Source organism: Gastrolobium bilobum, unplaced genomic scaffold (assembly GCF_033153095.1).
Source record: "Gastrolobium bilobum isolate Gb01-03AN ecotype WA unplaced genomic scaffold, APGP_CSIRO_Gbil_v1 utg29451, whole genome shotgun sequence".
NCBI classification, from domain to species: Eukaryota; Viridiplantae; Streptophyta; class Magnoliopsida; order Fabales; family Fabaceae; genus Gastrolobium; species Gastrolobium bilobum.
The window spans coordinates 106059-126486 of NW_026895166.1; the positions used below are offsets into that span (position 1 = coordinate 106059).

The window sequence follows — 20428 nt, forward strand, 5'->3', positions numbered from 1 at the left end:
ATGATAAAATGTTTTCCGAAACTTTCTATTCACTATAAGAGCAAACAGAGACTGTTTATGCACTTTTCATAACTTTCTATGCGATGATATAAAAAATAATTCACATATAACCATAAAAGCTTAAAAGTATTTATTAGAGAAATGTATCATCTCACGTATATATTCATATATGTCCATCTGGCTCTCATGTTTTGAAGCTTGGAAGAAGAGAGAAATATACAAAATTTATAAATGATGTTATGTAAATTTACGCATAAAAGCATCAGCTTCCATTTATTAAATATTTCATATATGTCCATCTGGCTCTCATGTTTTGAAGCTTGAAAGAAGAGAGAAATATACAAAATTTATAAATGATGTTATGTAAATTTACGCATAAAAGCATCCGCTTCCATTTATTAAATATTAAAAATTGATTTTTTTAAATAAAAGAGCTTAAAAAATATTTTCGATTTAATTTGTTAGTTTTTAATTGGTCCCAAAATAGTTTGATCGTAAATTCGCTTATAAAATTATTCAACACAAAAAAAAATTGCTTAAAAAACTAAAATGAAAAATATTTGTTATTTTGAAGATTATAAGTTTATGTTATTTTAAATTAAATTATTGTATTTTAATGAGTTTTTAATTCTCTTTCTTTTACAATATCAAGAGGTGAGAGAAAAAAAAATTATGTAATAAAGAAAAAGTTAAAACTCACCGAAATATAATAATTTATTTAAAATGATATAAAGTTAGAGTAAATATCTTTTTTTGGTCCCTAACAAAAAATACAGTCCCCACTTTAGTTACTTACAAAAATAAATTGATCAGTTAGCCCCTAACAAATTCAAAGTGGACCTATTTAGTTGAAATCATGGTCCCTCATAAATTCAAAAAAGACCCATATTAGTCCCTAAAAAAGACTAAAATGGGTCCACTTCGAATTTGTTACGGACTAACTGACTAATTTATTTTTGTAAGAGACTAAAATGGAGACCGTATTTTTTGTTAAGGACCCAAAATGGTATTTACTCGTAAAATTATTATTTTAAAATGATAAACATTTTTTTCAAATCGATTGGGTTTATAATGTCATTTGTCGAATCGTCCGGTTTGGTCCGGTGCAAGACAACCATTGTAGTGGTATATATAGGGAGGTTTTCCTTCCCGCCTTGACCAAAGGAAACCCATCAGAATCGAAGAGAGAGAGAGAGAGAGAGAGAGAGAGAGAGAGAGAGAGAGAGATGTGTGGGAGAGGACGTTGTACTCTGAGAGCGGATGATATCCCAAGGGCTTGTCACCGCAGCGTTCCCCCTACTACTGTTCTTCATATGGACCGGTAATACTCAAAACTAAAACTAAAACTAAAACTAAAACTTGGTGTCTATTCTAGAAAGACAAATACAGAAAATAAACTATTTCTGTGTTTTGAGTGTTTTTTTTCCATTTTTGTTTTGCTACAATATATATTTTGTATTCATGTTGGCTCAAAACTTCAAATGGGTCTGTTTTTTCAATTTTTGCTTTTTAATGTTATTTGGTAGGTAAAGAAGAAACAATGAGAGAATTTATTTATTTTTTTTAACGAGTTTTAAATATTTTGCTATATTGTGTTTTGCTACACCAAGTGTTTTCTCAAGTTGGGTTCACTTCAAATGGCATTTCTGTGTTAGGAACGGATGACAAACTGACACTGTGGAAGAAAAAGGGACACTTTTTTTTTTATTGGTTAGTTGAGGTTTTCTTCAAGTGAGTCTATAGTGGTTGCTGTTTTAGGAACGGATAGCAATGTGGAAGAAAAATGTAATATAGGTTTTTTTTTTTTATTAATAATTTGTTATTTTGAGGTTTCTTCAAGCGGGTCTAAAATGGTTGTTTTAGGAAAAATATGCGGAGGAGGTGAATGAATGAAACAAGAGGTTGCTTTAATTTCTTTCATTTTGTTACCATTGAATTAATGGAAGGGTTATATTTACAAACTAAATCGTTTACAAACTCTTATAACCAATTCTTATATGTTATTATCGTCAATATCAACATCAACATCAACAACACCTTTATCGTCAATATAACTGTTATAATTAATTGGGTCACACTTATTAATTAATTATTAATAACAGTTAGATTAACAGAAATTAATGGTTAAGATTTGGTTATAAGAGTTTGTAAACAATTTAGTTCATAAATATAACCCTCTTCTTGAAATATATAGTTTGGTGTGGAATTTGTGTTCCATAATTCAATTTGACTGTGTGCTTAGGTATAGGCCATCGTATAATGTATCGCCAGGATTCAACGTGCCAGTAGTTCGTAGAGAAGATGCATCTGACAGTGAAGGCTATGTTCTTCATTGCATGAAATGGGGTTTAATTCCCAGTTTTACTAAGAAAACAGAGAAACCTGATCACTACAAGATGGTAAAGTTTACGGATTCTAACTTTCTTTATTTATGTCCTCCTTCTTCTTCTTTGGGTAAGGGAGGGGATCTTGATTAAAAATTTTAAGTGGGTGAATGATTAGAGTAACTTCAATAGGATTTGTAATTGGTTATATACATAATTAATTGATAGTATATTATATGAACAAAGAGAAAGAGGAGTAGAGGATGCTCAAGTCATGGCATGGATTATATGCTCTCATGATCCAAACATCATCCTCAATCTTTGACCCTTTAAGGCTTATCAAAGATTCTAGCTTGAACTCGAAGTAGCCATACTTCAATAGGACAGTCTCTCAATCTCTGAATTTTACTCTCATTTTATGAAACATTGGGCTGAATACACTGAGATAGTATATGAAAACTCAACTTCTGAAGCTATTTGTTCGGTACAATCAGTTCACGAAACTACTAAAATTAATCAATTTCTTATAAAACTGAGATCTGGATTTGAAAGGTATCAATTCCTATCTCGTTGTTGCAGCCTCAATGATCTGTTTCATGAGGAACAGCGCCTTCTCATTCAAACCACCATGGAAGAACCAAATTTCACCTCTGGTTCCAGTGGTTTATGAGCTGTTCAATGTTTCTGTTGCAAAGGATTTGGTCATTTTACTTCCAACTGTCCCAAAAAATTCTGAAGTTATTGCCAAAGGATTTGGCCTTTTCATCTATTGTTCATCTTTTGTTACATATCATCATAATCATTCCTGATATATGAACCTGACAATTTGATTAATGCTTTATTTACTGAGAAGTTAGTAATGCCAGTTTAGCTAACATTGGTGATAAAATTACATGGTATGCATATATTGTTTTCACAATCTTTATTGGAGTTTTTTCTACGAAAATACTACTCCATCAAATTATAATCCTTTTTAGCTAAGCACTCAATCTAATCTGATTTGTGCTATGTACTGCAGTTTAATGCTCGATCTGAATCCATAGATGAAAAGGCTTCATTTCGTCGTCTGGTTCCAAAATGCAGGTGCCTTGTAGCAGTGGAAGGGTATGTATTGCATTAATTGTTTTATCATATTTTCACTCTTCTCTTCTTAGCTTTTGGCTTTAGCATGACCTGGGAATGCTTCCTGTTGCTTGAGCATCTTCTCAATATCCACTTGCTGTTTCCTCTAATATTGTTGTAAGGGAATACGTTTCAAATAAATTAAACTTTTCATACACTAATTACATTCCATGGATATATGTGCTCAATCAGTAAGTGTAAAAATCCTTGCATGTGCTGTTGAAGATTTGGCCGAGTCTATTTGATAGCTGTTTTGTCATTTGTCCTCAATGTCTGACCTGAATCAAAATTAGGTCTGCTAGCTGGGTAGACAATGCATTCTCATTGTGAGTTTGTCTTGATGCTATGCACATAGCAATACTTGGGAGATGGGATGGATTCTTCATTGAGCTTGAGGAAAATTCCATCCTAATAACCATTGTTCGGACTATATATCCATTTTCCTATATCTTAGGTCTGTTATTGTTATGAATTTTATGGCCTCATTGCTGTCATAATTTTTATTCAAAATTATGGTTTACCATTGTTGGTAATGTAAATAGTGTCTTGGTTCATTATATTAGTGATGTTTACATTCATTGTATAGGCTAAACCAAATCCTGTAATTACAATAATTAGGTTATCTAGTACCTTTGTAATTATTAGGTTTCTAGTATCTATGTAATTATTATTTTTCATCTATATAATTTAGTCTCTCAGTGTAGTCCAACACACGAAATTCGCTTAATGTCTCTCCTTTTTAATCTCTCAATGTGGTACAAGAGTCTCACAAAAGGCAATCTTAGTTTGTGCCTACCTTGTGGACCCGCTGTCCATCAGGGAATTTTTTTTCTTCTTGAAATTGTGTTTCAACTTTGGATTTTGGTCTCCAATGCCATATCTTCCTTCTTGCAGCCTGAAACACATACCCCTGTGATTGCTTGTCATTGTTTCGGCCTCCGTTCACTGCTGTCGGATGACTTTTCTTGCTAGTGGCCCCTAAATCTGAACCGCCTCTTAATGCCCAGCCATGTCTAACAATTGTCACATGCACCAACACGCACCTCATTTGATGCTCGGTTGTGCAGCGTCATTAGATCCACTATTGATCCCTCTTTGAAACATATTTGTGCCCCTATGGCCTGTGCATCGTCTACTCTTCAAGTTCAGTGGGCTCTCATGTGAGGGGACGTGTTGAGGTATATAAAATCATTAATGTAGCTTTACCTAAAAGCTTAAGCTGCTGGGTGTAGTTACATTAATGGTTTTATATATCTCAACACGCCCCCTCACACGAGAGCCCACTGGGCTTGAAGGGTGGACGATACACATGCCCACCTACCTGTGCGAAAAAAGAAATTCCACTAGAGAAAGTGGGGGGCGGCGAGGATCGAACCCGGGACACGAGGCTTTGATACCATAAAAAGAACCAATTGAACCCAAAAGATTAAGCTGTTGGGTGAGGTTACATTAATGATTTTATATATCTCAACACGCCCCCTCACACAAGAGCTTATTGGGCTTGAAGGGTGGACGATGAACAGGCCCACCTACCTGTGCGAAGAAAGAAATTCCACTAGAGAAAGTGGGGGGCGGCGAGGATCGAACCCGGGACACGAGGCTCTGATACCATGTAAAGAATCAATTCAATCCAAAAGCTTAAGCTGTTGGGTGTAGTTACATTAATGGTTTTATATATCTCAACAAGTACTAATCAATGCCTTTATGGGGTTTTCCATAACCTTATGAGTGTCCTTACACCTCGGAAGTTCAATGTCCCTCTGTCTGCATATTTGGGGAATATTAATTTAGTTCTCCATGACTTCAATGAGCTATTTCCCTCTGCAGCGACACCAACGCAGGAACTTGAACAACAAAGTACACCTCCTATGACTTGCCTCTAGAGTATTACCAACTGTGATCATATTTTGGGCTCACCCATTGTCACCACTCTAAACACAACTTGGTATGGTCCTCCTTGCTTCGGATTATGTCCGAGCAATGCTCTGAGCCTGGCATACCTCTTTCTCTAGTTGATTTCTCAGTGTTAGTGTCCAAAAGTTCTGGTGTGGTCGTAAGCCCAACAAATCTTGTCCATAGTGCGACCATTGTTATAAGTTGGGCCATACCATTGATAAGTGTTGGGCCTCATGTCATTCTTCTTGCGCTGTCAACATTGCCTAGGCCTCTCAGTTAGAACTCCTTGTGTCTACTGAACACCTGATGGTGGCTCCTGCTACCTACTTTGACTTTCACCTGACGACATTCCCTTGTGTCAGTATTGCTAGAAGGAAAGAGATCATTTGGGTGCAAGTGGGTTTTCTCAATCAAATACAATACTAAAAGGAGTGTGAACATGTACAAAGCTTGAATAGTTGCAAAGAGATTCACCCAATCCTACTATATTGACTATGAGAAGACGTTTGCTCCTGTTAGAAATATTCAAGTGTGAGTAGAAATGAAGCCACACATCGGTTAAACTTGAACCAAGTGAGAACCATATAAGTGCGAAAGACCCATAGACCTATTAAGGTTTTGCATTGAGATGTGGTGTCGACCCACTTATTGTAGTTTGTCGCTTAGCCAAGTATTTGGAGATGGTGACGTTTCAAGGCCTCTGCAGAAGGCTAGTGTGACTCCAATATTTGAAGAAAAAAAACTTTTGCAGAAGTTGCCCTTAGGGAGGAGCATGATGTTTGGCCTTACACTTGAGGGGAGGATGTTAGAAATATTCAAGTGTGAGTAGAAATGAAGTCCCACGTCGGTTAAACACAAACCCAATGTGGACCATATAAGTGCGAAAGACCCGTAGACCTAGAGCCTTAAAGTTTTGGTTTAAGATGTGGTGTCGGCCTACTTATCATGGATTTTCATTTGGGTTTATTTGTGAATAAATCATGTGCAAAGGTTTTGAGCTCCCCTATGCCATTCTTAACAGCTCCAATGACAAAACTTAAATCAGTATGAGTTATCTTATCCCTAGCTACAAATCTAGATTGGCCTCTACACCAACTAGACATTAAGAACACCTTCCTTAATGGTGAATTAGTCGAGGGAGTTTAGATGTAAATTCCTCCCAGACTTAAATCATGAGAAACTTCTGGCACAGTATGCAGACTCCACAAATCCCTATATGGTCTTATGCAATCTCCGAGAGCATGGTTTGATCGGTTGGCTCGTGTTGTCAAGAAGAATGAGTTCATGCAATGTTAAATAGACCATACTGTGACTGCCAGGTACTCTTTGGAAGGAAAATTACCCGTTTATAGTATATGTTGATGATATCATCATCACGGGTGATGATCATCACAAAACTGAACGCCTCAAGAAGTTTCTAGCAAAAAAAATTTGAAGTGTAAGACTTGGGATAGCTCAAGTACTTTATTGGAATGGAAGTTGCTAGCTCCAAAAATGGGATCTTTGTGTCTCAAAAGAAGTACACACTAGACATACTGCAAGCAGCAAGTATCCTAGAGTATATGCCAACTGACTCACCCCAATGAAACTTGCAAGAAAAAATGGGGCAGAAGAAGAAAGTCCTCCATCCAACACACGAAAATACCAAAGGCTAGTGGGAAATCAATCTATTTAAATCATACCAGACCAGACATTGGGTTTGCTGTGAGTATAGCAAGTCGTTGTATGATAAACCCCGTTGTAAACCACAAAGAAGGTAGTCATTCGTATCCTACAAGATGTAAAGGGGGCCCCAGGTAGGGATCTTCATTTCATGAAGAATCTGAATAGAGGTCTTTGCACTTATGTGAATTGGGCAAGATATGTATTTGACCGAAGATCCACAACTGGATATTGTATGTTTGTGTGGGGAATTATGGCCGCACGGAGATGTAATAGAAACAATCCATGGTTGCACGAAGTAGTGTTAAGGTGGAATTTAGGGCCATGGCTCATGGTATTTGCAAAGGATGCTTAAGGAACTTAGATCCAGTCAAACTACAGTACGAAAATCCTATGTGATAACAATAGCAGCTACACCTAGCTTTACATTAAAAAAAGAAATTGTATGATTGTTCTTGAAAATAAGGATCAAAATCAGGACAAATTATCTGCCACTGTTGTGTTTAGTTTTTTTGCCCCTAATTTCCTATTTATACTGCCATCTTGTAATCAATAGAATAAATAAAATACAAATTTTCTTTAATAGTTTATCTAAGTTTTCTAATATTATGTCTATTACATCCATTCTCGGCTTATTTGTGGCTTTAAGTTCAGTTCTTTCAAATGATTTCTTTTAATTACATGTTTTAGATTTTATGAATGGAAAAAAGATGGTTCAAGGAAACAGCCTTACTATATTCACTTCAAAGATGGACGACCACTTGTCTTTGCTGCACTTTATGACTCATGGAAAAATTCTGAAGGTAAAAATTTCTGCAGAAAGATGTTGGGTATTGACTTTATTCGACATGAAAGATCCTTTTAATTTTACTTTATATTCCTGCTAATGTTGATGTAAATATTCTTAACTGCAGGTGAAATACTATACTCGTTTACTATTGTTACGACCTCTTCCTCTTCAGCACTTCATTGGCTTCATGGTGAGTAATGCACTCCTAAATGTTGACATGCCAGCAAAGTTTAAGGTTGATATTATTAACTCTGAAAGGAATATTAATGTTTACTTGTTTGTATAGTTCAACAAGAATCCGCCATGAATACCACAAGTTGTTATTTGAAAAGCTGGAATGAGACTCGTGTATTGCACCAACATTGTGGCAGAAACTCTGAATAATTTGCACTTTGCTCCCTAATTTAAAATTGTTAAATACTATCTGATGGAAATAAGGACCAAAAAGCTAGGCTCAAGGTCCTTCGGGTTTATTCCCATTGGCCCAAACCAAATTAGTGACAGTTCTGAAAGTGTGTTAGTGTGGGAGGGAGGGAGTTTGTCAGAGGAAAGGGAAAATGAATATTTGGAAAACCATGTATAATAAGCTATTTTAGGAAATCCCTTTATGACAGATAGTATCCCTAGAATTAGGCTTGTTTTAATTGTGTTTCCTATTCTGTTAGGATGTCCTGAAATCATGGGATCTAACCTTAATTTCTTCCTATTCTGTTTGGGATTTCATGTATATAGCTAACTCATTGGTGTATTATTCAATTATGAATAAAATTAAAAACTTTTAATCTCTGAGATGGTATCAGCTTACCGCGCCCTTCAAGGGCAGCCCAAATGACCTGGGATCACTATGAATATTTATTTTCAGTGAGGCAGTAGGTCTGATGCAAAACTGGGTGGTCATTAGGATTGAGCAGTGTAGTCATGATGGACTTCTGATTAGGCTGGTTGGTTTAAGAAGAGGTCGGAATGACTTCAGTGTTAGACATGGCTGTCATATTGGCAAAATGCTAAAATCTGTACTTTAAATGTGTCTCTTTAGACAGGATGCCTGTTATTTTGGGTGACAAGGATTCAACTGATACCTGGCTAAGCAGTTCTGCTTCCAGTTTTAAAAGTGTGCTGAAGCCATATGAAGAATCTGATTTGGTATGAGCTTTACAAAAAAAGATTGGGGCTAAAATTTCTATTTTCATTATTAGTGCGGAACTTATATTTTATTATCTGTTCTGGCATTATAGGTGTACCAGTTTAGTATAGTTTCATTCAGTGTTCTTGGTTAACTTGTTTTTTTAATCTCTAGGTGTGGTACCCAGTGACACCTGCTATGGGCAAGCCATCATTTGATGGACCTGAGTGCATAAAGGAGGTATGACATTTGAACTTTCCTTTGATGTTGTTTCTCATCATTTAGCCTTTTCTTAGTTTGGACTCCTCAAATATTGAGTCGAGCCTATAAATCAATAAACAAATGACATAGCTTTATATCTGAACCTTGAATTGCAAATTGCATCTGCCTAGATCTGTTCTTATTGTCATTTGTGCCTTGATGCATGGAGTTCCAAAAAGGCAAAATTTATGACAGTAATTTATTGAGTACCGCTCATTTAAAAGCTCTTCATAATTTAACCCTTAAAAAAAGGGTTCTAGTGAGGTCCTATTGGACCTAAGAGGAGAATGGAATGTGAGGGATTCCACAGCCCCATGGTTTCAAAGACCAGGGGATATACCTGTTGAGCTAAGCTCAGCTGGTGTTCAACTTGTATTTTATTCAAAATGAAACAAACAAATATGGCAGCACTCTTGGTAGCCACGTTATTTTGTGTCCATGTGTGTGGAAGGGGACCCAACTTGTCACATGTTAATTGTGGTAAATTTCGTGCCTATGTATCTACACATATACACCAACATGTCTACATGTTTTAAAAGAATGTTGGCCCCATTTCATCCCTGATATTGAAAACCTTTAGTTAGCATCTTCCCATATTTGGCAGATTCAAGTAAAGGCAGAAGGGAACACTTCAATCTCTATGTTCTTCTCAAAAAAGGTAGCTGAAAATGAAGACACAAAGCCAGAGAAGAAAATATCATGTCATGAATTTGTCAAGACTGAACTTACAGAAGACCTGAGTAAAGAAGCTGCTAAAACTGAGGGAGAGAATGACATAAAATCCAGTGGTTTTTCCAATTCTCAAAATGCTACTAAGGTCCCAATCAAGCGTGATTATGAGGCTTTTTCAGCTGATTCAAAGCCAGCTTTGGCTAATATTGATCAGGTGAGGGCAAACCCTGTAAAGAAAAAGGAAAAAGCGAAGACTGCTGATGATAAACAACCAACCTTATTTTCCTACTTTGGAAAAAGGTAACCAGTTTTTGTTTTCATGAAGATTGCCATGTTCTGTATTGATATAAATTACGTGGAGGCATTTTTTGTTTTGCTTTTGTATGTCCATAGGTCAAGTTTTAATTTTATAACACATCCTAACAATTGCAATATATAGTCGTGTACGAACTCTAACCTGTGGTTCATATTCAAGAGGAGCTTAATATAGCAATGCTTTTCTATTATTATTTTTTGGTTTTGCTGGTTACAAAATGTGGTCTCAATTTTTACCAGTTAGTGTTGCTTTTGTGAAGTGATTACCTGATATTGTTACAATTGCATAGTGAACGATCCGGGTGGGTTGGGAATGTCCAACGGAAGGTTGGTATTTACGTTCGTGGGTGTCTATGGAAGAGACACCTCAAGGGGTAGCAAATCATTGTCGTGCAGGAATGGTAATGGTGTAAAGTCAAAGACATGAGATGTGTGCATTGTGACAGCTAAAAGTGTAGAGAGCTTAAAGTGTACTTGTTAAGTTTAACCCTTTATTGGTTTTGTTTTTTATTACCCTGTCTCTTCCCCGGATGATATTGTACGGGTTCTGTGAATAATTCTATCTAAATAATTTAATAAATTGTCAAGATTTGCATTAAAATTGGTCTCAAATGACGTGACTGTTCATTCAACAATTTTTTAATCAAATTTTAAATTTATTCATATTTAAAGGAAACTTTATTTTTAAATAAATACTCTTTATTTCTCGATTTAAATTATATTTGTTTAAGTTCTTTTATTTTTATTTTGATAAGATAAGAAATTCTCGGATCACTTGGAACTAAAGTACAGGTCTAGGCATATCCCTCTTGTATTTAGGACAATTAATTGTTAGGGAAAATTTCGAACCTTAAGTTGATGCATGAAGAATATCTCTTGAAATTACTTTATTGATGATAAGGTAATTTTGAACTTGCATTATCATATATCATTTAAGGGCTTTATTAATTGTTATCAAAAAAAAAAAAAAGGGGGCTTTATTAATCTCATGCAATAGGAGAGAACTCTCTCATGTAATAGAGATAATCATGTGTAGGACCCATCCACTATAAAAAAAGAAAAAAGAAATAAACAAAAATCGATGTACGTGTAGGAGAGAAAAATTTCCTCATACAACATAAGAGTATATTTTTCCATCATTTAAATTAATTAGGACTATAGTTCAAATGTTAAGAAACGTTGCATTACTAAATGCTTAGTCAACATGCAAGGTAAGCAATTAAAAAATGGAAAAACGAAAAAGATTAATGAGCAATTTAATCTTTTTTGACATTTTACAAGATGGACTACAAAAAATAAAAATAAAAAATGTATAGAGGTTTCTTTATCCATGGACCTAACTTATGGGCCCATATTTTAATATGGGTGACCAACTAAAAGAAATAATCTTATCCAATAAGATATCAATTATACAATATCACTAATGAATTAAATATTGATCTTCCAATATTTTCAGGAAGACCAGAATTTTACTCCTATTAGGTAATCTATCTATAAATAAATGGTTAAGTCAAACACGTACACTTGCGCTCTTTCACAGATCACGTGAGAGTACAAACCCTAGATAAATTATCAACCACTAGTTGGACATCTCGAACACTTATCTCTTCCAAACTTCTTATGATATTGGGGGAATTCTTTGAATAATTCTACCAAAATAATATTTTCAAAAACTTCTCACATGGTTTGTATTAAAATTCATCTCAAATGACATGACAATTTATTAATCTAATTTTATGATTATTCATAATTAAGGGCATCTTTATTTTTTAATAAAGATTCTTTCGAATTAATTTAATCAAAAGTTTAAATTGTTAGGTGATATTACGTAAAGATTATTTATTATATTTCTCTAAAATTCCTGGACTTAAATCATGTTTTATTATTATTTTTTGTTTAGATAAAGTTATTTTCGGATCAATCAGAACTAATTAAGGAGGCCTTAAAACTCGTATCCCTCTTGTGATTAGGAAAATTAATTGCCTTTCGTGTTAGGCCAAGTTTTGAAGCTTAAAAGTCGATGCATGAATGATTGATGATAAGGTAATTCTAAACTTGCGTTGGGATCATATCATTTAGTTGAAGGATTTTAGTACAAATGATGACACGTTACAATTACACTAGGAAAGTAAAACAAAAATTATAATTACACTAGGGTAAATGAGTAATTGAGTCACTTTTTTGACATTTTACATAAAGGATTACAAAAGAAAATGTATGCATGATCCTTTCTCCAAGATCAGTACAACTTTAAGGGGCAGGTCTGATTACAATCTTTCTCCTTTCATTTTTCAAGACTTACAGAATCTTTCTTATGGTTTTTTTTTTTTTTTTTGTTATTTTTTTTAATGTGGTTTTACATTTTATTGGATAAAGTAGGGAGAGAAGAAAAGAAAAAGAAGAGATACAATCTATTACTTGTGATCAACAAAGCGGAAATAGTTGGGGACGCAGAAGAGGCAGAGACCAACAATAAGCCTCTATCCAATTTCCCTTTGGTGTAATTTCCATAATGATCTTCTTCAACATGCGAAGAGGAGCCATGACACCCCATTGTACCACTGGACGTGATCCAAGGCAAAACCCTCGTCTCTTGTTCCCTAGCCGGATGCTGCTCCCTCTCCGTCGCCGGAGCCGCCTCCGTGGACGGCATAACCCAACCAACATTGTAGAATTTGAGAACATTGATATGGTTAAAGCACCTTTCTTGAACATATTAGCAGGCACTAGTATAGTTTTCTAAATTGTTATGTGCAACATGACTTGATACTAATTCCTTATATATAGCATGTGGAAAAGGTACGTTACTCATCATCATCATAATGGTCATAATGGCAGCAATTATAACGATCCTAATGCTTTTGGAATAATTCTAGTGTGGAAATAAAATAATGTTTGATGGAAATTCCTTTATTATTCTTTATTAGTTTAGGGTTGTGGTTGTCATCATTAGGAGGTGTAGGCTTATGAGTTAAGAACATATATGAAATAAGCTTAGAGGTCTAGCTATATTATTTCTTTTCTTATGAGCAATTATTATCACTTGTCTTGTCTCATGCTTTCTATATGACACTGGATGAAGCACCTTGTTTTTTTTTTTTTTTTTTTTCTTTCATTTTCTTCATCGATTACCGGACTTAGTTGATTTGAGGGCGAGCAAAATTATAAGGGTTATGTTTATCTTATTTTATATGAGATAAACAATTTTTTTACACACACAAAAAGGGTTTGGGTCTCACCACTCTTTTTTCTCTCTCCTCTTATCCGTGGGTCCCACTTATACTTTTATTTCTACAACATGAGATAATTTTTTTCTTACAACATAAAAAAATATATCTCAAATTATAAAGCAGTAAAATTTTCCCTATCAAAAGTTTAACACAATTGAATATTAAAATAATCTTTTACTAATTAATTCACGAAATTGGTAGTTTCTCATTTCTATTTAAACTTGAGAATGGTGTGAATTAGGGTTCCGCAAAAAATGAGTTAGGTTGGTTGGCAAAAATGAGTTGTCAACTCGGCTCGTTTCAACCCGTGAAAAACGAGCCAACCCGCGGGTCAAACAAGCCATCTTGCGGGTTGAGTTTTTTTTTATTATAAAAAAATAAAATAAAATATATAAAAATGGACAAAACCTACACATGTTGTCATCATTTTTCTTCTTTTTCTAAACCTAAGTCCTTAATCTTCTCACATCCCTGTCATTTTTATATTGTTAGGCTGCGCTGGCTCTGTTTGGTTAAAATATCTTACCTACTTGGTAACAAGTGGTTCTGATTGTTTCTGGATGTTGATGCAAATTTGTTGTGAAGAAAATTCGAAACTAAAATATTTTGCAACCCTTTGTTTAAGCTAATGGAAGCTATAGAGCTGGTGCATTAATACTACAGGGTCATTTAAATAAGCTGAAAACGAGCCAACCAGCGAGCCAATTTTCGAGCCAACCCGCGAGCGAATTTTCGAGCCAACCCGCGAGCCAATTTTTCAAGCCAACCCACGAGCCATATTTTGAGCCAATCTGCGAGCCAACCCTAACCTGACTAGGGTCGGGTTGAGTTAAATTTTCTGGCTCATTTTTTTTTTAAGTCAACTCTAACTCGACTCGTTTTTTTCAGATTGAGTCGGGTCGGATCGGGTTGACCCGTTTTGCCAACCCGAGTGTGAATCATGCAATTGATAAAAATTGTCACTTTATCGATTGTCTAATTGTTTTTTGAATAATGACGCTCCAGGATGATTATAAAACACTTTAATTAGATCATGGGAGAGATACTTTCAGTATAATTATATGTCTAATAAATTAATAATGAAAAATGATAAAATAATAACAGTGGTATGTGTGTAATTTTTAAACAAAATAATATCCATCGCTTTATTATGTATTTGCAGTTGTTTATAAAATTTGGGTACAAAATTAGTATGTTAACTAAACACAATTTAACAATTGAATTAGGTTAATTTTAAAAAGATTACAGTGATTTTAATTTTTAAAATAAAAATTCTTTAAATATAGTTATTTTTATAATATCGGTTTTCCTCCCAGCAGGATGTTCCTTGAGCAAACTCATTTTACCAAGTATAGACTTCGAGTTGGCAAATTGTTGGCCCAATCTAAAATTTTGCAGATAGTGCACATTTTCTTTACTTATTTTATAAATTAGAGTAAAATAATGTTGATTATAAATACTTTATTTCATTAACTTGTATTTAAAAAAAACTTAAACTAATTTATATTAATTTTAAATTAAATTTTATTTTAAATAAATGAATATTTGTTTTAAAACAATATTGAGGTAAACTTAAAAAGGAGAAAATCAATAATTATATAGTTCATAATAACATTTTCGGCCTTGCAGGCTAGTTTACTTATCATTTGGTTGGCCTAACCCACATATAAGTTATTATTTATTTGTTTTTGGTATAATCCGGAGGATATTGATAAGTCCATAAATTGTGACTTAGAGCATGTGATTTGATGATAAAATGGGAATGAATAGACTATTTTTGTTCATAACAACCTCAATTATTGCATTGAAATAATGATTTCTGATTTAGAATGTTAATGGGCTGAACTTTTATGTTTCAGGCCCAATTGGTATTATTTTCCTAAGCTAATGAAAGAAGAAAAATGGGCCAGTCATTTTGTGATCAGAAGCCCGAACATGGAGGAAGAAAGAAAAGACAAATCAGAAAAGAAAGAAAAGAAAAGAAGACAAGAAGAGAATGGGCCAGAAAAATTTAATCCATCAGCGGCCCAAAGAAGGAAAGAAAAGAGAAATCAGAAAAGAAGAAAAGAAAGAGGAGACAAAGGGACAAATCAGAAGCGTAAGATCAGAAACAAAGAAGGAAAAACAAAAAGCCCTAGCTCTCAAACCGTCCAAGAAAACCCATTTTCCTCTAGACTTTCATCTCAACCGTTCCTTTCATATTCTCCTCACCGAAACACCCTCTGATTTTCACTCAAGAAACAGAACCCTAATCCTCCATCACGATTCATTTCTCGAATCGAACCAATCCCACACAAACCCTAACCGATTCTTGGTTCAAGCAAGAAAAATCCAAAAGAGTGGATGAGCTGGAGGTTGTTAGTGGAAAAGGCTGCTTTTTGGAGTATTGCTGAATCGTACAAGGAGACACCCACGATCAAAGGGGGCGAGGAGCGTACGTTGGAGGGGACGATTTTGGAGCAGCTATAAAGGAGGGACGAAGGTTTTTTTTTGAGGCATCTATGTCTCCCTACATCTCTTCTGTTCTTGGATAATTTTTATTTTTGCTCTTTAGGTTATTTCTCATGCTACTGTTTTCTGATTTTATTTTAGTAATCTGTTTGTAAATTTTATGAGCACTTGGGTCAGGACTATCGGCTGTTGATAGTTCCTGAGTTTTTATTTCCAGTACCTTTTAAAGTTTCCGTCTTTTATTATGAACGCTTACTGTATTCTAGCTCATCAACTTGTGGTGATGAGCTAATTTTTCTGAGAGTTGGGTTGGATAAAGTACCCGGAACTCACTGTTAGTGGATGATGTTTTAATGTTTACATGGTTGTTTTCAGTTTGTTTATTGTGCATGTTTATTGCTGAGTTTGACTATGTGATAATCACACATAGTCAGCTCTTAGTGGTGTGAGGTTATTGGGAAATAACTCACATTAGACCCTATTGTGAGCACATGGAAAGTTGAGAGAAAAATTTCTCTCAATGGGTATGGCTTCAGGGATGAAGTTACCCCCATGTAACTTGTGAAAATTGTTCTTTAAGATCCTATGACAACAGTGACATAGGGATATGCCAACTGTTGTCAGTGGAAGAAAATTGTTGTTGGGAAACAACAATTACCTTAATATTTTCGTTAAGCTGAAAGCATCCTAATGACGTTTGAGTGAAAGGGAAATTGAAAACCCAACTCATTTCCAAATACTTCTCCATTCAACTTACTCCGATTATCTTGGCCTCGGAATATGGCTTGTTACCCTTCTTTGAAACAGTGGATGTGTTGAGCTTCGCTATTGTAGGAAGGATGAGAGTAATCCACCTTCCATGAGAGAGGCATGTCCTCTGGCCCTCAAAGATTTTTCAAAAATTTGTTTGAGACAAGATTTGAAGCCTGACCCAAACAAACCCGTGGAAAACGCTTGAGGGTTACATATAAGTTATTTAGGCCTATTTATACTCAACTTATTTTCACGTCTCTACTATCATTTCTTCCTTCTTCGTGTCTCCTTTTTTTTTTTTTGTAAACATTCTTCGTCTCTTTCTAAATACATATATTGGTAAGTTTTTAGTGCGGAGTCAGCAATTGTAGCATTGGATCCAATATTGCGGGACAGTGACCAAAGTGTCACGTTTGGACAAAAAAATTACCAGACTGCCACGTCAACAGTAAATTTTGCCAAAATGTCACGCGATATAATTTTGCTACACAGCGTAGCGAATTATGCATGCAAGTAATTCGCTACACAGTGTAGCGAAATATGCCACGTCAGAATGCACATAACCAAAAATGCCACATGTCAAATTTTGAGAAATTCGCTACATAGGGTAGCGAATTTCTCAAAATTTGACATGTGTTATTTTTGGTTCTGACGTAGCATATTTCGCTACACTGTGTAGCGAATTACTTGCATGCATAATTCGCTACACTGTGTAGCGAATTATGCTGCGTGGCATTTTGACAAAATTTACTGTTGGCATGGCAGTCTGGTAATTTTTTTGTCCAAACGTGACAAAATAGTCACTGTTCCCAATATTGCTAAAATTTGATCTGACCGGCAGATCTAACAGGTTGAATTGGGAACCGAATCATCAACAGGTCTGATTCGGCTATTGGATCATTCTTGAATTGGACCGATTTTAAACCCATGAATTGGTTTTAAATCAGGTTGGACCGATTTTTGGATTATTAGCACAAAATTATTTTAAGAGTGCAGTTGATAAGTATGAAACTCAATACCTAAATATGAAAAATTGTAACACTTAACAACTAAGCTACATCCACCTATTAGTTATAATACTCATGGTATGCTAATTATATATTTCTATGTAAATTCGGTTAACCGATTTAATTTGTGGCCCATGAATTCATTATTTTGACCGTGTTAATGATGAATTCAAATGTAATGACATTGATTATAGGGAATAATGGGCTGCTGTAAAAAGTATAATCGATCAGAAATGCATCCTTCGATATCGTGATCGATTGACGTGGAAATTGGTTTTTGTTGTTAAATGCCAACTTATTGGAAGGTTAATAATCTGTTCTTGTGGTCTACAATCTATAATGAAAAAGTTGTTAGGATTGTAATTGGAAGTTTTTGCATGAGTTCGTTGTATATTAAAAATCAATCAAGTCTAATCCCGTCTTCCCTAGGTCTAAATAAATTATGAGAAAAATAATTTTACAGTTAATGCATATAAGTTATCTGCATTTACTTCTAAAACAACGTCGTTTTTGAATTGAAAGATTAGAAAATTATAATTAAAAAGACTATAATAATCTTGAAATAAATTAAAATTACAAAAATACTATTATTTCTGTCCTAAAACGATGTCGTATTGAACTTACTGCAGATAACTTATCTGCAGTAACTGCAGAAAAAGTGAATCCATAAATTATCTATTGTTTTAGGATTAAGACTTTTCATATTATATGAAATAATTTCTTTTCCTATATACACAATAAACACGTGGGTTCCAGTAAATTGTTTTCTCTTTTCTATTTTTTTGATGGAATCCACATGTTTAATATATGGAAAAATATGTGTATAATTTTAAAGGATATAAAATTATGTCATTTTAAATAAGAAAAAGAAATAAATAATGAGAGAGAGAGAGTGGAAGGAATTTTTTAAAAAAAATATAGATCCTACCTCTTAGTGAGGGTGAAAGAATGTAAATTGTAAAGTGTGTCATTTAAAATGCCACATCTTTTTCTCTTAATATATATATATAGGAAAAAAAATATTCTTATCATGTAAGATGAGAAATTTATAACCCATCATTTTAATGTATATAAGTGATTTGATGGATAAACTTATATAACAAAGTTTTAGCATTAAATTGATGAAGTTATTTTTATAACTTATATATTCTGTAATAATATCTAGGAAAATAATGTTCTTATCTTATATGAGCAAATTTTTTTATACTACATACATAATACATGAGTGAATCCTATCTTAATTTTTTGTCTTCTTATTTTTTTATAGACCTCACTTATGTATTATGTGTATAATATTAAAAAAATTTCTCATATAAAATGAGAAAATTAATTCTCTAATACCTAATATGACATCCCAAACAAGACATAAGTGACGTATACAGGTACTAATTTTCTCTCACCGTCTTCCCATTCATAAAAATATTATAAACAAGCAATTTTATCACTTTTCAGTCTTTTCTTCTCTCTTTCCAGTACCGTGGTCCCTTCTTACATTCCCTTCAAATATATACACCAATATGCTTCGATTCTATATAAACTGTTTGATTCATTGACTCTACCAATTCAACGACGTATTACTTGTTTCTCTTGTGCAATTCTGCCGCCTATTATGAAGCATTGCTTATGTAATATGGTGGGGGGTAAAATAAAAAAATGTCATTTTTATGATTTTAAGAAAGAAAAGGCATTTAATATGTATAGTTATTATATTTGATGGGTTGATCTAGAAGAGATTTAATTTCATAATACAAAATTATGTATATATGCGTGCGCACGGTTGTTAATTTGCTGTATGTTATGGATATGAATATCATATCCCAACTACATACTAGAATATCTAGTGAGATATAGAATCATCAACATCTCAACAACTCTAAACAGTCAAAGGGCATAAGATAAGGATCACATCCCAACAGAAGGGGGTTGAATCCTAGCACAATTGGGGAATCTCAAAAGGCCCAAGCCTAGGAAGGAAATCCTATAAATAAGAGCCTAAAGACCCCAGGTAAACACTTTTAACCTATTTACTAATACTGCCCACACTGTGCACACACCCACCCCTTGGCTATAAGCCTATTGCTTGTGCGCAGTGATTGGGACCTCGGCTATTAGCCAAGTATACACTTGATATACACTATCTCTGAGCGCATACCCTACGGTATAGCAATACGGTCTATCCAGGACCGAACATTGGCGCCGTCTGTGGGAATCGATAAATTTCGACTCCCATTCCACGATGACGAACACCTGTTCGACGTCTAGCACCTCCCAAATACCGCCGCATCAATCTCAGTCTCAGCCTTATGGCATGCCTCAACACCAATCTGCACCAGAACAGCTCCAATCAGAAGCAAACCCGGTGCTGGTTGAGGTACAGGTCAGCGAGGTCGGAACACAAGGACCGACTCCCAGACCCTAGCCGAATGCTGCAGTGGCAGCAGTTCGTCCACCTCCACACAACGAGCCACCAAACGTGACAAACATGGCCATGGGCGCAATCCTTCAAAGGTTGCAAGAGATGGAAAACAGATTCCTGACTCAGCAGCGTATGGATGCCCAAAGGATGACGACATTGGAGGCCGAGCTGAGGACCTTGAACGCGGAAGGCCGACCTAGGGAAGCTGGACATGTCATAAACGGCCGACCACGGCAGCAAAACGCCGAGGTCGTCGAACATCAGAATGCTGAAGACCCTCAGCATCAAAACGTTGAAGACCGACCTAGGAGGCGCGACCATGCTGGCACGGATGGAGGCGATGGAGGACCGCGGCAGCAGAACGCGTCTACAGTTGAAGGAAACGCGCAGAATGTGCAGAACTTTA

General features: G+C 35.0%; 2 protein-coding genes across 2 annotated transcripts; one reads left to right on the top strand and one right to left on the bottom strand.

The window, feature by feature from the left end:
* The first annotated feature begins 1178 nt into the window (after positions 1-1178).
* On the top strand, positions 1179-10325 carry LOC133296797 (uncharacterized). The gene is made up of 8 exons (XM_061495857.1): positions 1179-1321; positions 2243-2399; positions 3343-3428; positions 7695-7807; positions 7919-7984; positions 8831-8937; positions 9092-9157; positions 9783-10325. Exons 1-8 carry the CDS (start codon positions 1227-1229, stop codon positions 10152-10154), a joined length of 1062 nt encoding a protein of 353 aa, XP_061351841.1. The 5' UTR covers positions 1179-1226; the 3' UTR covers positions 10155-10325.
* Positions 10326-12589: 2264 nt separating this feature from the next.
* On the bottom strand, positions 12590-12880 carry LOC133296778 (uncharacterized). The gene has a single exon (XM_061495835.1). It carries the CDS (start codon positions 12878-12880, stop codon positions 12590-12592), a length of 291 nt encoding a protein of 96 aa, XP_061351819.1.
* Positions 12881-20428: the final 7548 nt, after the last annotated feature.

Excerpts from the sequence above, each read along its gene's own strand:
- LOC133296797 (XM_061495857.1), top strand. The coding sequence starts at position 1,227 with ATGTGTGGGAGAGGACGTTGTACTCTGAGAGCGGATGATATCCCAAGG. Across the intron at positions 8,938-9,091 it reads CATATGAAGAATCTGATTTG|GTGTGGTACCCAGTGACACC; the intron begins GTATGAGCTTTA and ends TTTAATCTCTAG. Across the intron at positions 9,158-9,782 it reads GACCTGAGTGCATAAAGGAG|ATTCAAGTAAAGGCAGAAGG; the intron begins GTATGACATTTG and ends CATATTTGGCAG.
- LOC133296778 (XM_061495835.1), bottom strand. The coding sequence starts at position 12,880 with ATGTTCAAGAAAGGTGCTTTAACCATATCAATGTTCTCAAATTCTACA.